The 21,313-nt window shown below is 39.5% G+C and overlaps 1 protein-coding gene across 1 annotated transcript; it reads left to right on the top strand.

Moving 5' to 3' along the window:
- Positions 1-2,535: 2,535 nt before the first annotated feature.
- On the top strand, positions 2,536-12,782 carry LOC306735214 (SHC-transforming protein 1-like; the record flags this gene model as incomplete). The annotated part of the gene is made up of 13 exons (XM_079216664.1): positions 2,536-2,587; positions 2,687-3,246; positions 5,207-5,277; positions 6,988-7,039; positions 7,241-7,360; positions 7,482-7,535; positions 9,303-9,354; positions 9,596-9,722; positions 10,113-10,305; positions 11,080-11,152; positions 11,654-11,750; positions 11,858-12,005; positions 12,654-12,782. The coding sequence occupies 13 exons, from the start codon at positions 2,536-2,538 to the stop codon at positions 12,780-12,782; spliced, it is 1,728 nt and encodes a 575-aa protein (XP_079072790.1).
- Positions 12,783-21,313: the final 8,531 nt, after the last annotated feature.

Below are 21,313 nucleotides of genomic sequence, written 5' to 3'. Positions count from 1 at the left end.
TTGTGTAATGTATGACATTATGAAAAAATCACGGTACTGGAAAGTCATTGTTTTACCAGTGTTCACTCTATTTCCTTAAAAAATGCCACTTAAATCTAATTAACTAATGGGACCAGCAGGTGTTTACTGGTATTAATTTAGTTTTAACAATACCTTGAGCAAAAGTATCGAATATGGCTCAATCCTTTTAGAGCTCTTCTAGATTTTACAGACAGGTTTTTCTTTGGGATCAGCCTAAAGTCTGTTCACCACAGCTGAGAAGCTCCTTCATCGGGGCAGTCACCCTGGAAGTAGTCACACAGTCGTGCACAAACCTTTGTAAATACAAAAGAGTATTACAAGAGTGTAAAGGAGTGTACAAAAGAGATTTTGATTTGTCGTCGTATTAATACAATCATCCTGTTCTTAAAGCTATTTGATTAATTTTAACAGTTTAAATCCAATTTGAGAATGGTGTTTGGTGAGATTTCAGCCAGTCGACGAGGATGCGGGGTGTTTAAATGCAGTATGCCGGGCTGTATGCAATGTGAAGCCTTGAGATGGGAGACAACGGGGTCCTAAATATCATACTTGGGATTCTGAAAGTATTTCTAGTTTGGTCACAAGTACGCTGTTTGTAGGCTTTTGGTTGCTAAGACTTCCATCAAAGTGTTTGGAGTAAGTTAAGTTAATTGAGAGCAAGTGTGTTTCTTTGCACTATGTAAATACAGTAGTGGTAAAGGTCTTGTAACTAATGTGAACAAAAAAAAAAACAGAACGGTTAAATGAAGTACTTTTTTCATCGTGTTCCTTGTCTTTAAATGGATATTTAAGACCGTCTCCTTCAGACTGTACATCACTAGCAACATTGTTATAGGCTGTTTCTCATAATCCTGTTATTGCTCTTAACCTATATGAACTGATGATTAACATCAATAAAATGTTGTTTAAGTAAAGCGTTTGACTTGTCTTCTATCCACGGTTTCAGCAGCACACAAACATTTCAAATATTCTCTGTTTCCATGTCTTAATGTGAGGATTCAATGCTTTTCTTTGTTGCATACAATACTACATTTAATTTATTTCAGTTTTAGACTCCTAGTTGGATAAAACAAGCTATTCCAAGAAAATGCAAAATAATGTTTTTATAAAAATAAAACATGCTTCATTTAATCTAGAAACTAGTCCTCAGATAATTGATTATCAAAATAATTAATTATTGGCTTAGATTGCAGTTTCACTAAACCACCACTAGGAAGAGACAAACCTCTGCCGTACACTGTTTTATGCACCCAGACTTGAAGACTTCTCTTTATATCGTCACATCCAGCTTATTTACATATAGTAGGCAGTTGACGAATTAGCTGTAATTAAAATATTCTTTTTGTTGAAAAAAAAAATCCTGAATTCAGAAATGGTTCTTTTCTCTTCTATTCCAGGCAGAAGTCTGGAAGTACTTCGTCTGCACTTTGCTGTTGTTAGATATTAATCTTTTAATCGGAAATAAGTGCGATGTGTAAAACACTCTTTAGTCGGCGCCAGGCATATTGCTCTGATTGCAATCAAAGGGAAATGCAAATGTTTTAGTTAAATGCCCTTCCTCTTGTGTCCATGCAGGTCATATGAATATCACATGCATGAGGTGCACTATGGGATGCATTATTGGGTAAATCAAGTGACTTTGATTTCTTTTTACAAAAGATGTCAACCCCTTACTTTCTTAGATTCAGAGAAAACCTGTTTTAGAGGCAAATAAAGGGTTTTAATATCACACTAACAGCATCTTTGAGGTGCAACTGATGTTAGACTCGGCTCTCATGTACTGTATTGGTTCTGCCTCAGTGTATTAAGTGTGTGTGTGTGTGTGTGTGTGTGTGTGTGTGTGTGTGTGTGTGTGTGTGTGTGTGTGTGTGTGTGTGTACAGCATGAGTCACCCTACCCGCCTGTGATTGGATGGTAGTTTATGAGTGAGGGAGGGGGTGAGAGCCTTAGGGGCCGTCTGTCAATCTCTCCTCCGCTCCATTCACACATTCATCTGCATGCACTGTCATAGAGAGAGATGGGGGAAGTGAGCGAGAGCCTCTCATTCATGAAGAGAAAAGTTCATTCATAAAAGCTGCACAATTCCGCTGTGCCTCAGAGAGAAGAGACGGATGGGAGGAAAGTTGATGTGGAGGTGAGGCAGAGCTGGAAGCCTGGCAACTGACTAGAGAAAGTGTATGGGTCATTATAGTGGGACTGTACTCGGCATGACTGGACTTTAGACTACACTGGACTCCCCTGTCCCACGCTGGTGAGTTGAATCTTCTGTAACGTATGGTAATAATCTGAGGGCACAGTACACCCAGATGCTTAGATCCTTCCCAGAGATCAGGTGATTAGCAACTGAACCGAAATGATGAACTTATTACATTGTGCGCCTCTTGTTCTCAGCTATCAGTAGTCACGTCCATGCGATCGAGGCAAATCTCTGAATGTAACAACTGTGATTGTTAGCCAAATTCCTATTTTGGTTCTGCTGTGTCCTAGTGCTCTTCCTCGTCCAGTTTCTTGATTATGAGAGAGCAAACCTCACCCAGGTTCAAATCACAGACAGGACTCTTCCCAGGTAGCTCATCTCTTTTCTAGTCTTTACAGACACGATCAGTACAATGAAAATCACTTTGCTGGACATCTGATTGTCACTTTTCTGTTTCATCTTCTCCAGGCATGCTGAAGCGCACCAAATACAGTCGTCTGCGCAACGAATCACTGACGTCCCTGGAGGATCGGCCCCAAAGAATGCGGCCCTCCAAGAGGGACCTTTGCCGTGACTCTGATTTTGCACAGCTGGATCCCGCAGCGCCGACACCCCACGGGCCGTCCACCCTGAGGGACTTCATCCCCCGTGTGGCCAACATCCGATTGCAAAGTCCAATTTCCCTGCGGGGCCTGAGGGGACAGACAAACTCAGACCGGGTGAGAACCATTGATGGACACACTGACAGACCCTTATCCAGAGCAGAATGGGGCTCAGGGCCTGATCAGAGATTTTGTAGCCAACCTTCCCTCAATGCCTCACCCACTGCCCAAAACCTAACTCACTCGGCTCTGCGCTGCACAAAAAGACCAATCACCCTGCATCGGATTACCAGCCTCCCCTGGACCCCCGAGTGTCCTCCTTGCTCACAGCACAGAGACGGTCTGTGCCTTTTGAAGACTTCCTCAGCAGGTGATGACTGTACAGCGATGGGGACGGCAAGCAGAAAGGTTCACCATCACATCAAGGTACCTATCACACGCAACTAATGCCAGTGCATGAATACACTCGGCTGTGCACAAACAGAAATTAGGTTGTGATGCAGGCTGCTGCTAAGATTTCTTTATGTTTTTCACTTTTTTCACAATCAGCCAATGTTTTATGACTAATAACTTGACACTATGCAAGAAAGTGCAGCTAACCTCATTTCCAGGGTCCCATCAGTTGAGGTACACACTTTAATTCCCAATAGTGCCAACGCAAAAACACATACACGTGAACAACGGATGCAAACTCACATAGAAACACTCTGTCTCCCTGAGCTTTATCCACACCATCACACTCACTCTTGTACGTTCATCCCCTCCCTCTCAGATAGAGCTTCCTGTGTAGGCAGTAGTGACTCATCCTGGCTCTCTGCTCCTCGCTAGATCTGCTCTGCTTCTGTGTGTGTGTGTGTGTGTGTGTGTGTGTGTGTGTGTGTGTGTGTGTGTGTGTGTGTGTGTGCGTGTGTGTGCATGTGCGTGCGTGTGCGTGTGCGTGTGCGCGCGCATGTGTGAATGTATCCGGTATCAGCAGAGCCCATGCTGTCCTAGAACCGGAGGTGTGTCCACATGGGTGATTAAGAGCAGGGCCTGTGAGCTGACCACTGATGGAAATGAGAACGGACTGTTTGATTGTTCTTTATAAACAAGCACACGCATACATTATGCACTACCGCCCACTCACCCCACTCACACAAAGACACACACACACGCACACACACATATTGATTTGAAGCTCACGACCAATAGAAGTGGGACTAGCCAAAGTGTATCCAAGCACATGGCCTAAATGTCGTCTGGTTGCATTAACTATATGTTAAGACATCCCAAACTATGTATTTAGTGCAGAAGTTGCGCGTTGGATAACTATGGACTACTCCACTGGTTTGGTCCATATATGCACATCTGTATGTACATTTAGTGCTTAATGCAGCAGTTTTGAGTAGAAAAGAAGAGAGCCACTGTATGCATGAAGGTGCAAAATATGTATTTATTAATTATTAAAGTCACAGGGAGAAAATATAGTCGGGATGTTTTATTTTTAGCCATCCTAGTGGCCTCAAAGGATGGCAGAGTTGATTGGTCCACCACTTTGGTCCAGACTGAATATCAACAACTACTGGATGAATTGGCCTTCCTGGTCTTCAGGGCAGGAAGCCGACTGATCTCCAAATTATTCCTTCAGCGCCACCAGGATGTTGACATGTTGGTGTCTTGTTATGTCTTAACAACTATTGGATGGATTTAGTACAGATAACCATTCTGCCCAGAGGATGGATTCTAATGGCTTTGATGATTTCACAGTTTACTATACTGTGAAATATCTCAATAACTACTGGATGGATTGGCACCAAATTGTTGTTCAAACTCATTTTCATCCAGTGCCATTAGGCAGATTTTGTGTGAAAGGTCTCGGCAACTATTGTATGGGTCACCTTGGAACTTGTTCGACATTTATTTCCCCCTCAAGGGAGATTGTAACAACTTTGGTGTACTCTTAATTTGTCATCCTGAATTGTCCAATACTTTGATTTATGACAAACTTGCTGAAAAACAAATGTCATTCAGCCTCAACTGTAGTTTGCATTTTGTTCTAAATCATAAATGTTAGCATGCTAACATGCTAAACTAAAATGGTGAACATAATATCTGCTCAACATCAGCATGTTAGCATTGTTCCTGTTTATTAACATGTATTACAGCCCCTCATAGACACTAACATGGCTGTAAGTCTTCTTTACTTGTTTTTGTTCAATCGTTTTTTAACTGATTTCCTCGGTAGTCCTGTCAAAGATTTCTGCAACAGTTAAGAAGAGAGAAAAACATGACATAAATTTGTAGTGTCAAAAAAGATATGGTTTAATTTTGCTATTTAATGTTGCTATTTTTTGATTGAAAAAAAAATGCAGTCTGAGAATTACTTTGTTTTGTTGTGTTTTCCTAGTACATGGGTAGTGTGGAAGTGACCCAGTCCATGAGAACCCTCGACTTTGATATGCGAATGAAAGTCACACGGTAGGAAGTCCTACACACACACACACACACACACACACACACACACACACACACACACACACACACACACACACACACACACACACACACAGATACAGTACATCGAATGAAGATCTAACCGCTGATAGTGTGCATGCATGGAAGAAGAAACATACTACCGTATACATATATTTGCCAAGCGAGAGATGTCTGGTGTAATTAAATGTATAATGTTTCATAATCTGGGGCTTTCTCCGCATCATTTGATATTGACATCCTTGTGCAGGATGCCAAAATGCCAAAGGACACTGCTACCTCTGTTCACAACAACACTGCTGAATGGTGGAGTAGAAAATCCAATTAGATGAATTTCCTCCTAATGATCTCTCATAGTCTTATTAAGAGGAGAGAGAGAGCGGTAGAGAGACCTCAATCCATTACATACAAGTTGTTCTCAAAAAGAAGAAAAGTACTTCCTGGAAAAAAAATCTTGCTTCCTAGAGAGAGAGAGAGAGTGTGTGTGTGTGTGTGTGGGTGTGTGTGTGTGTGTGTGTGTGTGTGAGAGGGGGGGGGCGGGGGGGGGGTTGGCCTCTCTGACCCAAGCATCAGCAACTGTAAAGCTCTGATGAATTACAGCAGTACTTATGAGCGCAGATACCAATATGTATTTTTCGTTATCAATAATAGGTCAGTCAGTGGTTCTTGAATTATTTTTCAGGCAGCTTTTGTGTTGTTTGTGTCTAGCTTTACTAAAACAGGCATGGGCTCACTGATATTTAATTAAGTACATGTTGTTAATAATACTTTTGCCTATGTAGGATATTGAAAGCAGGACTTTTGCTTGCAACAGAGTGTGCTTAAATGTGTGTATTCGTAATGTTATGTTCTTCCAACATTGACCTACTTGATAGATTGCTCGGTAATCTGTGACAATGTACGTATGGTTTTCTTTAAATGTTAATCTGCAATAACTACTAAAAAAAAAGTAATAAGTACATTATGTCCTTAAATGTAGTAGAGTGCCCTAACACAAACCAGTGGTGGAATACTCAGATACTTTGCTTGAGTAAAAGTAGAAATATAGAAATACAACACTAGAAGTAAAAGTCCTGTATTCAAAATGGTACTTAAGTAAAACTACAGAAGTATTATCAGCAAAATGTAAAATCGTATCAAAAGTAGAAGTACTCATGATGTAGAATGGATCATTTCAAAGTGTTATATCATTATTGAACAATATGTTGTTCTGTTTTTACAATTAGCAAATATATCTAAGAGTATTTTTAGAAATGTGGAGCCAATTTGAGATGTTTTGGGTAGATTAGTACTAGTAGTATAGTACTGCATTATATTATATACGCATATCATTTATTGTGTGTGTAAAAAGTAACTGCAAGTGTTAAATAAATGTAGTGGAGTATACAGTACAATATGTCCCTCTACCATGAAACAGAAATACCTCAAAAACTGAACCTGAGTCAATGTAATTTGTTTCAGTTCCCCACTGAATATAGTACTACTTTTAAGAATAATGTTACAGTGTATTAAAGTACACTGATATGCTGTAGCTGAGCTTCTTGTGCTGTAGTTTACTTCCTCTCATGTTCTCACATGCAAGTCACATGTTAGCAGGGCTCGCTGGATCACATCTTCACAAAGGTATCTCTGTGTTCCAAGTGTGTATGTGCGTCTGTAAGTGTACATGCTTATAATCTCTGTTTGTGTGTTCAGAGAGGCAATCAGCAGACTGTGTGAGAGGACATCAGCAGTGAAAATAAAAAGGGTAAGGTACACACACACACACACACACACACACACACACACACACATACACACACACACACACACACACACACACACACACACACACACACACACACACACACACACACACACACACACACACACACACACACACACACACACACACACACCAATGCAATCAACAGACCCAGCTAGACTAACACATTTTTGTCATCATCAGCCTGTCTGCAAGGGACTGTCTGCTCTTCTGGGTCAAATCAACCTCCAGTTTTCAGGGAGCAGAATCATCCTCACTGTCTCCACAGACAGTGTGACTCTGATCGCTGCCTCCTCCTTTCAGGTGATCGATTCAACACGCTTAACTGAATTTGAACTGTCACACGTCTTAATTATTGAGGCATGCAGAGAAAAAAAAAAAAAAAAAAAATCTGTGCTTTTTTTCTCTCTCTTCTCCTCCACAGAAGATTGCCCACCACCCCATGCAGGCCATTTCCTTTGCCTCAGGAGGAAATCCAGTATGTTCATGTTCTGAAATGTTTCACATGAACAAACATGTTCACGCACGCATGCACACACACACAAACACACACACACACACACACACACACACACGCTTGGTTTGCTGCCATGTGTGCAGGATTGGATTATTTCCGACCCCAACTCTTGAATCTTCTTCACTTTTAATTGGTGGTGTAAGGTAATTTGAAGAATAAAAGCTATCTTAACTAATTAAGTGCTCCAAAAAAGTTAATAGAAACTCAAAGGTTTCTTAAAGAACCAGTGTGTAGGATTTATTGATATCTAGTTGTGAGGTTGCAGGGAATACTTTACTAAAAACTAGCCTGGCCTTCGGGTAACGTCAAAACTTGAAAGGCTCTCGCTAGAGCCAGTTTGTGGTTTGTGCCTTCTGGGCTACTGTAGAAACATGGCGGTGCAACATGGCGGACTCGTGAGGAGGAGCCGCTCCCTGTTTAGACATAAACAGCTCATTCTTAAGTAACAAAAGCAAAACGATTCTTAGTTTCAGGTAATTATACATTAATGATAACATAGTTATGAATATTATATTCCATTTCCAATAAATCCCCCTAAATGTTACACACTGTTTCTTTAAGTGTAGATTCTAGACGACTGCAGTACAAAAACAGAAGTGAATCATGTATTGAAATTATTGTAAAGGTATCATTGGTCATGATGAATAAGTTATATGAAGCAATTTATATTATTAAGAATAGCTTATGCCTACTATTTGAATTTGATTCAAACATTTTGAACATGGCAAAGAAGCAATATTGCTGCTTACTTTGATTTAGTTTGCAATGACTTTCCAAACATCTTTATTGTCTGCACTTATCAATGTGGCAACAAATACTTCGAGTTTGTTTCAAACTATTTTCTCTTATCTGTTTTAATTATCTTTCCCTCCATCTCTGAATTACTTCCATGTGAAAGAATTTGGGTTCTTCATCCTGAGTAAAAAAAACTATAATCAATGCTGTCAATGTCTGAACAGCCAGCAGGACATGTCAGTTATTAGCTGCTGTCTAGGTCATATCCTGCTTGCAAAGTGCTTGACGAACAAAAACTGTTGATTAGATATGTGTTCATCAACTCCAAATGCTGGGTACATAATGTACCCAGCATTTGTATTACTTTTTTTATTTCCATTGTGATACTGCAGTGTCGCTCCAGCCAAAGATTAGAGAGAACAGGAAGGCAGTTTCACAACACCATCGAAGCCATGGATGGGATTATAGCTCGCCGTTTAATTAATTAGCTAAAATAATCTTGTAGTGTGCTCTAAACCTCGGCTCAGTTGGCTTGGACACATAGAAGATAGCGGAGGGAATTAAAATCAATCTGCCACAGAGGCTTCATGGTGAAACATATTCCGCTGACTCTGCTCTTGTATTAGTATTAGAGAAGCACCGATAGGAAGTGAAATAATTAAACAGAATACACGTGGACGACCAGCTAACTGAAAATGTCTGCTGGGTTTTCCATGATTAAATCCTGAGCATAAACCCACCGGATGCACAGGTTATAAACTGAAGAACATAACAACGCGCTCAAGTCGTGGCCTTGGTGGTGCAAATGCAGAGAATACCTTTAAAGAGACGAAATAACACTATGTTTTACAAATGAAAAGTTACATTTTTGGGTAAAAAATGGCAATTTTCTACATTCGCTGCTTCAGTCTTTAGCATTTGTAGTTGCCATCTGTGGCCACAGTGTTAAACAAAGTTTTTCTTGTTATAATTTTTCTCTCTATTTGTTTGTAGGACATGGCTGATTATATTGCTTATGTTGCCAAGGACCTCGTCAATCAGAGAGGTATTAGCACAGTTTAATTTCACATTGTGATGAGCTTGACTTTTATTGTGTAAACAGACAGCCTTTAACTGTCATTATTATGGAGAGAAAAAACATCTATCGCTCTCTCTCTCTCTCTCTCTCTCTCTCTCTCTCTCAATCTCTCTCTCTCTCTCTCTCTCTCTCTCTCTCTCTCTCTCTCTCTCAATCTCTCTCTCTCTCTCTCTCTCTCTCTCTTTCTCTCTCTCACACACACACACAGCATGTCACATCCTACAGTGTCCAAGGGGTCGTGCTAGTGAGGTTATCAACAGCATCGGTCAGGCCTTCGAGACTCGTTTCCGACAACATTTGAACCACACGCCATCGCTCCTCTCCAACGATCCCAGGTGGTTAAAGTATTAATCAATCAATCAAAGAACATATTGGCAGATTAATCAGTGAAGAAAATGATCATTACTTGCAGCTGTATATTTGTGATGCACTGTTTTTGTATGCTCAAATTTGATTCCCACACACACATAGACTTTTATACAGCAAAACTCAAAGGAATCAATATGATTTGAGCATGTGTCTATCTTTGTGTTTTGTGTGTGTGTGTGTGTGTGTGTGTGTGTGTGTGTGTGTGTGTGTGTGTGTGGGGGGGGGGGGGGGGGGGGGGGGGGTGGGGGGGGGGGGGGGGGGGTTTGTGTGTGTGCATGTGCATGATATAACAGAAGTCATGTCACAACTTCTCCACAGTGGAGGCAGTGAGGTGATCATCATGTATCTCTCTGCAGGTCAGCAGTGAGGATCTGTCACAAATGGAGCACAGGGGAGACAATAACAGACCAAAAGGCCAAGCAGGAAGGTAAAGCCAGTGTGCACCCTGACTACTACAACGTGATCCCTGGAAAGACGCCACCTGCTGGTGGAATAGAGAACCTGCGGATCACCAGCGAGGAAAGCAAACAGGATCCTGACATATTAGGGGTGAGAGTGACATTCACATTTAGCCAGCTGCAGGAATACTAGAAAAACAACAACAATACAACCAGTCCAACTTCTTTCCAAAACTTTCAACCACATCTCCTGGTCCTCCTCAGTATATTAGGTCATTATGTCGTCATGGAGATGGTTTAGTAGTTCTCTCATGATTAAATGATGTAACATGATAATTATATAATGTATTACCATTATATCATATAAGCATAGACTATATATATTATATATTGTACTTCCACTGAGGAAGGCCATTAGATATGGTCAAAAGCTTCAGAAACAAGTAAGTTGACAGTATGAGCTAATGCCATTGGGTTAATGCTAATAATTCTTGTTCTGCTTCTTGTTCTTCTTATGAGATGATGATATATAGTATATTGTATTATAGCCCATTTTTAATTCCTCTGCAGTATTGGAACTGTAAATGTCACAATGGCTTTATACTGTATGTGTAGCTGTATACTTCAGTAACAGACTTACTTTGAAGAAAGCTCTCTTTTATGACACCCAAAAGATCATTTTACATTTTAAAAGAGATGAGTAATGTAATTTCATCTGCAGAAGCAGGTTAGTCTTGTTCAAGGACACCTCAGTTGTAGGAAATAACTTCCTAGAAGTATTGCTTGTCTGGGAATTAAGCCTGCCACTCTCCGGTCATGAGCACATGTCTCAAACCGTTATGCCATCACTGCTTCTGCATGCACACATGCACACACACACACACACGCCAAGCTTGTCTGTATGACTCATCTAGTGCTGTTGCAGGTTTGTTCGTCTCAGCCTCTTTCACTGTATGAGAATTGCTCCATCACAGAACAAACTCCAGCTCCACCTGCAGGTAAAATAGTAAACTGCAATGTGTCTTCCGACTGTATGTGTCTGTTTGTAGCCCCTATGTGCATGAGAAAGTACCGTTCAAACCAAAATTAGGGTTAATTATAGTTCAATTAAACATTGTTTAACATTATTAAACCAGATTTCAAAGCAATCTGTGTTGCGTAATTTGAATGAAAACCTGATTAAGTAAACCTTAATGCATTCAGAATTGTTATGAAACTCAACAGGGATGAATCTGCCATTTTTTTTAAATGCAGCCATTTTAAAACACCTCAACTGTCAGTTTAAAGTTAACCACGTATCTGAGTTTATATCTGACTTGTGCAACCTGGAGCTGATTTGAAAGTATTTTTTGAGTATGATTAGACTTTAAGAAAGGTCTAGAACTAACCCTATTAACACTAAGTGTATATATTTGGTACAACATCACAGTTAATATATATATTATTATGACATATCAACCCACCCTTTTTATATTCTTCCTCTATTGTTTCTCCATCAGTCCCTTTGGTATCTGAGATCAGTGCTGAACAGTGCATTCCTCTCTCTGAGACACGTATCCAGGACCTGATCCAGGAGGAAGTCTGGTTCCATGGCAGGTAGGTAATCAACATCGCTGTCCTTCACTAATTACCAACTCAATGGTCTCCTAATGTATATCTCCATCTTCCTTTTTCAGTAACTTTGTGTCTGTCCTTCATCCCAGATTAGGAAGGGAGCAGGCTGAGTCACTTCTCACCTGTAGCGGAGATTTTCTGATCAGAGAGAGCAGCTCTGCCTCTGGTCAGTATGTACTCAGCGGGATGGAGGGGGCCACCGTGCGGCACCTACTGCTGGTGGATCCACATGGACAGGTAAGGAGCTTCGGTGTTGGATTTCAAATCAGAACCATTTATCAGAATCAGAACCATTTATTCGCCAGGTATGTTACACATACAAGGAATTTGTCTTGGCGGGTGGTGCATACATTAGACAAACAACAACAATCAACACAGTGCAAGAAATAGAAACATATACAATTTACAATAGAATATAACCGCAAGTCCTTTCTTCCCGCTGCTGTCAGGCTGCACAACACACTGAGCTCTCAGTCAACCATAAACACTTTGACACTTGGACACTTTATTCACTGTGGACACTTTCATTGCACTCACCTGGTGCAATATAAATACATTTAAGTACTTTTACTTTTATATACTCTTATTCCGTCTGTATATTTAATTTAAAAATGCTACTGTACCCTTCTCTTACTGTTTTTACTACTGTTTTACTACTGTTTATTGTTATCTTATTTATACTACTTTTTTTTTACTATGTGTCTCTATTGTGTGCAAGGCTGCTGTAATCCTGCAATTTCCCCACTGCAGGACTAATAAAGGATTATCTCATCTTATCTTATCTTATTTTATAAAATATCAAATAAAATACACAAAGCATGCAGAGAGCCAAATGGCAGCTGGCTTTAATGTTTAACCGTGTCTGTGTTTTTTTTGTGTAACCAGGTGCGAACCCGTGATCAGGTGTTTCTGAGCGTTGGTCACCTGGTGCGATTCCACATGGAGAACCAGATGCCCATCGTCTCTGGAAGCAGTGAGCTGTGTCTGAGACAGCCAATCCTACAAAGACACTAACACGCACACGCACACACAAACATACACATTCATAGCATGCATACATTAGCTTGCAGCAGTGGTTCTCAACGGTTTTGGAGCTGAGGCACAAGCAACAAAAAAAAACATTAAGCCTTTCAGCACTTTTAACTACATTAGAAATTTGAAATCAACCAGATCCTGTCAACATGTGATATATTACTGAGTGCACATACTGTATATTTGCAGTGATTTGTTTCTTAACATTTGTGTAAGTTCTCACTCTTGCGCACACTGTGCCTCACCCCGTGTTGACAACAGCTGCTGACCTGCAGAACATCCTGTCTCTCTCTCAGGCTGAATTAGCTGGTGTTTACTCAAAGTCTAAGCACAATCACTGGTGTCGGGAGGAAATTACCAGAATGTTGGCAGACTTTCAGAATAATTTTTTGACATGCTAAATTAGTCTTGTGTTCATTTTTTTATTTGTTATTGCTTTGTGTCCCCATTTCCCATGCTTGCCTTTTGGATCCCACATGTTTGTTCCATTCTGTATACAGAATTAAAATGCTCTTTCTAAACAGATTCTATAGAAACAGAATTGCAGTTTAGTTTTAGATAAAATGGCAAATATGCAAATAGTAGTGTTTTTTTGTTTCCAATAAGGTAATCAAATACATTGTCAGTTATTTTACAGAATGGATCACTTTCTTTTTGTAATGTATTTCTTGTTAATCCTCCAAGCACCAAAACACAGCTTTATATCTTCTTACCGCTTTGGATTATATATATATATATATATATATATATATATATATATATATATATATATATATATATATATATATTATAATTTTATATTTTTTTGCTTGGAGACACTTTTTAAATGTTATTGACATAATTACAACAAAGCTAATTATTATTGAATTGAGTAAATACTCACAACACTAGTTTACTGTAACTACCTGGTAAGAAACCCCAATACACAACTATCAGTAGTTAACAGGGACACAAATCGAGATTAGAAAAAACTTTGAAAAGTTTAAGTTTAATTTCATCATTGTTTTCTTTTTCTGTAAAGATCTCATACATATGAACCGTTCATACATTGCATAGATATATGTCACTATTTAATATCTGGATTTCATTTCTACCGATGAAATAAAAGCAAAAACATTGATGAAGTTATATATTTCATACTGCAGCCAACATATATGTTGAGGTTACACATAGACGGTGAATACATTCACATTATTTTAAAGGGCAGGCTTGAGGGAAGTTGTAAGTGCATTGTTTTTTTAAGGATTATTTCAACAAAAAAACTGCTCATTAGACGATTTATAGGTTATTATGTTAACAATATACTTTTTTATTGTGATTAAGTTGTATTTACATGCAATACATAAAGGTGTAATTTGCTGTCTTATTTTGGAGGAGTCTATTTCCTGTAGAGTCCAAAGGGGTTCAATGCACAAAGAAGAGGAAGAGTTGATTCATTTAATAGTTGTTGTTCTTTTTACATTTGCATGGGAAACATGTACACCAAATGTCACTTCAATGAAAGTGCATAGCTATATTATTAAAAAAGTTCTTGAAGTTGAAAAAGTAATAGTAACGTTACTCACAATAAAAAAAAAAACACAAGCAGTGCGTGATCACCAACTGTTAACATCAATGTTTTTGTATGATGAGTAGCTGTCAGTATAACAACTGAATGTAGGGAGAAGTATGCTTGGAAATACTAAAGCAAAGTAGCATACAAGCAGCTCAAACACTCAGCAGTTATTTTAACTTCCTTAGGCTAACTTAGGTATTTCCAACACTGCTAATTTCTTGCTGACAGGGTGACATGATTTACAAAATAAAGAAAAGAAGAAGAAAAACTGCTGAAAAAAAGAGAAGATATGATTGACATGGAGGATATTCAAGTGTCCCTGAGGTAATGAAATCAGTTATGACACTTGTTTTAGTCTGTTTTCTAATATGTATATGCATTTTGGGATTTAATAAAAAGACAAGGTAGTCTTGGTGCAAATATTGGGCGAGGATATTGAGCTTGCCCAATATCAGCACAGCCTGAGGTGTGTGTGTCCTAGGAGAAATGAGAGGGAGCTGGAGTAAAAGTACAGGAACGGAAATGATGTAACATTAGCACCTTTTGTTTGCTTGTATGTTTGTTAATGAAAGAAATCACAGACATCTGACAATGATGTCGTCCAATCTAAGTGAAATATCCAAACGTTTTAGTAGATAGAAATTTACTTTTTATATTAAAAAAAAGACGTAATTTTTACACAGCAATGTATATGTGAAATTGTTATGTCTGGTGTCTTATGAACCAAATGGGCAAATGTACCATATGATTAAATCCCATTGGGCTGCAGGTGAGGAATGGTGTTTTTGGTGGCCTTCTGGTGGCTGCAGGGAACTATTAGCAGATTATAAGAAGCATAAAGACCTCTTGTGTTCATTAATCCCTTTTTATTTTCTCTGCTCCATAGTTTTAAAGGTGAACATTCTGGTGAGGAACCAGCAAAAAGTGCTGCAGAAATTGAAGAGGAAAAGGGGAAAAGAGAGACTCAAAACAGCTGATGGAAGAGCCTGCAATCCAGTTGGCGAGTGGTTTTAATTGGGATTTTGATGGTGCTTCTTTGTGGTGTGACTGCTGTCTTGGCTCATATAACTAAACAGCAAAGTCAACAGTTCCATGTGAAAAACAAGCTGAAGCGACTTCTGACACTTGTTCACTCCACTTGTCAAAACTTCACCCTTCTGGAAAGTGAGTATGGCCAACTGATGTTGCTCATAAATGCAACACAGTACAACCTCACCTTGTTGTCTGCTGGAAATACACAGCAGAGCCTCCTCTTGAAGAACACATCGCGAGAAAGTGGAGAACAGTCAACTGAAGCAACTTCTGAACTACACACACACACACTTCAAACAATTCCAGTTCTGCACAAAGTGCGTGAGAGCCATGTGATGGAAATTACATTAGAGACCCATACCCATTTTTTTTTTTATATTCCAGGTTGATATTTCAAATGCCCCATCGAATTGTGATTTTAAAATATATTTGGCTCAGAACTTCTATTTCGCATGCTCATGATTACTGAAAGGACATGTTTTTTAAATGTTCCTTTATAAACATCTTACGATGACTTCAGTTACTTCACTTGAGCCCACACCCGGAAAAATAATCACAATGGAAATCAAGTTTTAACTGCCTTCATTAATTAAGCCACAAGATGGCGCTATTAGTCTTTAAAAATGAAGCTCATTCACCTTCAGCATGCACCAAAATGTGTTTTATTAATTGGTCAAATATTCTCTGGCTAGATTTTAAAAATTAGGTTATGTGATGGTTGCATTTCTCCATGACCTTATATAACACAATGTTTGTGATGAAATATATGATCTGATTATGCATATATGCTCAAACCACTGATTTAAACTACAGGACATCCTGCATTTGTTTTCGCTATTCCGGTGTTTTTGAGACATGTGTGTCAGAAAGAGCAGTGAAAATGCCACGGTAGTAAAGTGAAGTAGTAAACAGCCTATAATAATTGATGCAACACGTCTCCCAGCTTTCAGCAGTCTGTCACTTTTGGTGAAGTGAAAGATGACTGTGTGCTAAAAGTATGCAGCTGACTGTTTTCGGGCTGTGGCCCTCATCGTCCTCTCAAGAGGTTCGGAGGGTCTCGCCCACATTAATCACCCTCAGCACAGCTTGCTAGGCTGAGATCAGGAAACCACTGGCAGCTGATGGGGAGAAGCAGCTCTGCTAACGGCTGATGCAAACACTGATAGAGTATCGAAAGAAAAACATCACTTTAAGCCTTTTCTGTTCAGAAAACTCTGTCAAATGTAATCACAGATATCACATAACTTCCCACAATCCCGAGCTTTTGGGGCATCAAAAAAGAGCAGGAAATTAGTGCACTTGAAATGCTATCTCTGCCCTTTTCTACGCACTTTGTGCACGAGTTAAATATGATAAATTATATCTGCAGCTTATCTGATTCAGTCAGTAGACAAACAGAAATTGAAAGTGTCTCTCGGAAAAGCAAAAATCAGATATAACTATCATCTATTAACATGAAAGCTATCTTAAGTGGGAAATTAAGTGATTTTCCTGCTTCTATTACGCCACTCTGGACTTTCTCTGAGTCACACGGACCTCGCCCAAAACAACTCACCGAGAGCAGCAATGACCCGGTGTGTGATGCCATTCTTGCAGATGTGTGAGGCCTGATGATGGCCACATGTTGTCAAAACTGTGAGGTCACCGTTTGACCTCTGACCCCTTTTTCATGTCAAAGCAGCAGCTGGTAACCTGTGTGGCATTAACATATAAGCAGTTTTGCGAGGAATATAAACTGGGCCACTTTTCAAGCGATTTTCCCTGAAAAGTAATCAAAACCAATACTAACAATTTGAGTTAAGCTTATTAACATTCTTTAAGATTCATTACCATTATCATTAGAATGTACTTGTATTTATTTATCTCTTCTCTGTTCTTGATCTCAATGTGATTTCCTGATTAAATAAAGTATATATTAGCATAGTTTCTTCTGGTTCTGTCACCTTCCTGGAATGCAATAAATTCAGATGAGCTCAAAGAGATCACTGTCATTATTCTAGTGAACACAGGGCTTAAACATTTAGGCTATAAAATCACAACGTGTTCAGTGCGAAAGAGTCTTTATAACCCTGCATTTAGCAAGTCTTTTATTTATTTATTCAAACCTTCATATTGAAATGGTCTGATTTGTTGTATTTTGGGTATTTATGTGAACTAAGTGGGCTACCTATCAAACGGATCAAACAATTATGTATCTTTTTATTGATACATAATTGTCACTGTGGATAACCATTTTCCTTATTTTTTTACATTTACTACAGTATGTACTATAGTAACTGCAACTCAATAACATATTTAAAATACTCATAATGCATTAAACAATTACAATTGGAGCTGAAATGATTCCTTAAATAATTGATTAGTTGACAGAAAACGAAAAAGTATAAATATTATAGATTAAAAAAGAAAAATTATATTATACTAGACTGACTATATTTGGGTTTTGGACTTGTGATCAGACAAACAAAAGCAATTTGAATAAGTCGGCTTGATAATCGTTAGTTGCAGTCCCACTAACATTATCTATAACTTTTTTAATTATATAAACCAAGCATGAAATCATCAGTAGCTTCTACTAAGTGAGCACTCTGTTCACCTGTAACTTATTTTATAATAATCTAATAAAAAAAAATCACTAATAAGGTCATCAGCACCAGTAATAAATATAGACATTATTACACATGAGTTCTCTCTGAGAGGTTTTAAGCTTTGATGACAAACATCACCAGCAAAAATGAAAAGTCTGAAGCTGAAACTGCAGTTGGTAGTTATCTTAATCTATGCAACCACATGTGTGTGCATTTGTTAGTCCATGTGTGTGCATTCCTTGAACTCAGGCAGTGACATGACATAACTCTGAAACAGGAAATGATAAACATTCAGTCTAATCTTCAGGTTCTGTGTCTTTGGTTCAGATCCAGCACATTAAAAAGCCTGAACTCTTTGAATTCCTTTATAGAATAAACTTGAGTGCTGATGATCCTGAGGGCATTAACTTTGCACACACACACACACGCTCGCTCGCTCACACACAAACACACACATCGCACGTATGACAAAGCATTCCTAAACCCTGAAGCGCCTTAATGGAACAATTAAAGTCCTAAAAAGCGCCCAGAATACAAGAGCATGAAATTGTTCCTTGTTTCAATGTTATCAGAGTCACACAGAGTTCAAATCTGGGAGGAAACCAAACAAGAATTGGCCACTGACTCGGCCGCGTTGCAGCAGTTACGGGCATGCCAACATCTACACGTATGTTCCTCCGGAGACGAGTGAGTCATGTGAGGTGCGCAAACAAATGCACACAAATAAAGAAACGGGACAGTTTTTGGTTCTCTGGTTCTGTTTCCTGTTTCCACAAGTCAGGAACCAGTGAGGGCATGCTGTGCAGAGGAGTGAGCCAAAAGTCTCTGTTAAATGAGTATACAGTAAGTTGCTGTTGGCCAGAGTCAGTGCAGACGAGATGAGTGTGTGTGTAACCCCCACAGCGCTCGCCTCACTCCTCAGCAGCGCTCTCGTTGAGCTTTTACCTCCCTCTGCATTCAGGCCTCAGACCTCTACCCTGGCTTAGCATGACGGCTCGTCCCTGAAGCTCCGATGGGTGTGTGGACTGCTGGCAGGCCTTTCTGAGCAAACACACACGCACCCGCACATTCACGTTTGCAACACACTGTGTCCTCAAGCACAATATGCCCTGAAGTTTCTTTACCTCTTCCAAATCTTCATCTTTCCACTCTCTCTTTATCATGTCCCCTTTGGAAACTAGGTCAATGTCAGTTCATGCCATTAGCTTCTGCTCCAAGTATATGACTGTGTGTGTGTGTGTGTGTGTGTGTGTGTGTGTGTGTGTGTGTGTGTGAGCGCGCGCGCACGTTTACGTGTATGTTTAGTTAGCCACTTGGCTTAAAAACAAAAATTTGGAAAATAAGTTTGTTTTGATCCTCTGTGGCGGTGGATTGAAATCGAGTCTGTGTGTGTGTCTTGTGGACACATACAACTGTTAGCACAGTCACATTGTGGGGAATTGCCTTCCTTATGGGAACAAAATGCAGGTCCTCATAAGGTAGGTCATTACATTTTAGGGTGAAGGGTTAAGGTTGAGGTAAGGTTCGGGTAAGTCTCCATAAAATGAATGTAAGTCGATGTAATGTCCCCCAAAAGTCCTGAAAATACAACTGTGTGTGTGTGTGTGTGTGTGTGTGACGTGATGATGAGGGGGTGGGGGATTCCAGGATTCTTGCACGAGGCAGTAGGCAGATGTGGGAGCTTTGAATCGAGACTTTTCTTTTGGCCAACTTCAAAAGGCAACTTTTCCTCCAGCGTAGATCTCTTTTCACTCTCCATTCCTCCGCCGTTTCCTCATGCTTTGGCTGGCAGCGCACACTTCTCCCTTGGATTTTGAGCAGAGGCCGGGATCAAAACTTTGATTCGAGGGACGATTCAGTGAATCTTTGTCTTGCTGATACTTTTTGATAATGGTTTTCGGAGAGAACCTGGGGAATCTTTAGCAGCTCGGAAAACCTTTGTTTGTAATCACGTTGAAACCTGCATGACTCTTCCTAATTTCATAAGACTTTGCTTGTAAAAATGATTTCTTCTGTTTGGGGTCTCAGAGACCCTCGCTGAAAAACATAGTTAAATGCAATGGATATCATTTGTTGTCTATCTGTGATTGGCGTTAACATTACTTTGACCCCTGACATTAGCATCACTTCTCTGAATGACTTTTTGTCAAACAGATGGAATATATACTTGTTCACTCGTATAACATATAAAACTAGAAAACATATATAGATAATCATGCTGAAGTTAGTATTTAGCTCAAAGCACCGTTAGCTCAACCTCACTTAGTCTTGTTTTTTTTACAAGAACGTATTTATGCCTTAGCATAAAGGCATCCCATTAATACTGGAGTAGTGTGTATATTAGTGTATTCCTCAATGTGTCTATTTGCATAGAGTGTGTTTATGGGTCTCTACATCTGTGCTAAGTGTCTCTTACAGATGGTGAGGGCGAACCCCTGGCGGGAAAACTCAACAGGGAATGTTTTCCATCCCTAAGATGGTCAGATTCGTGTGGGGGAACACTGACTCTGCATAAATCACATGTGGAGGGGAGATAAGTGGGCGGCTAGACCAGCCTGGATGGATGGCTCAAGCCAAAAATACTATCCACTGTGCTCCGCAGGGGACAGACCCTGAATACATCTGTATGTATTCAAACACAGTGTGTGTACAAAATACCACAAACACCATATAATATATTACAATTCAATATCACAAACTACAACCTCCAAAAGCACCTTAAAGTAGAATTAACAGCAATGTGTATGAAAATATGTTATTAACTGTAAACTGTAGTTTTTATTGCAGGGCAAGTGTATTTCAACGAGGAACTACCTCACGAGTAGAATTCGGTGGTTGAGCATTTTGGGAAATACACACATACATTTTCTTTCTTGCTGAGAGTTAGATGAGAAGATTGATACCACTCTCATATTTTTCCATTATGTGTGAAGCTACAGCCAAGACATATTTATCTTAGGTAAACCTAAGCATTAAGACTGGGAGCATGGGGAAAAAGCTAGTCTGCTGGCACCTCAACAGTTGTAGGATTTAGATGGATTTATTGGCAGAAATGGAATATAATATTCATAAGATCGTTATATAGCGTATAAATACCTGAAACTAGGAATCGTTGTGCTTCCGTGAGCTTAGAACGAGCCCTTCATATCTACATATATGTAGCGGGTCCTGTCATGTTTATACTGTTGCCCAGAACAGACAAACCATCACTGTCTCTAGAGAGGGCCTTTTTATGTTGCCGTTACACAATCTGCAACCTCACTGCTGATGCCATTCAATTCTACAAACTGGTCCTTCGAGGGGTCATAACGTAGCGAGGGCAGCGTCAGGCATAGTCC

The sequence above is a fragment of the Taurulus bubalis genome, assembly GCF_910589615.1.
Source record: "Taurulus bubalis genome assembly, chromosome: 4".
Taxonomy (NCBI): Eukaryota; Metazoa; Chordata; class Actinopteri; order Perciformes; family Cottidae; genus Taurulus; species Taurulus bubalis.
This window is presented reverse-complemented; position numbering and strand designations above follow the sequence as displayed.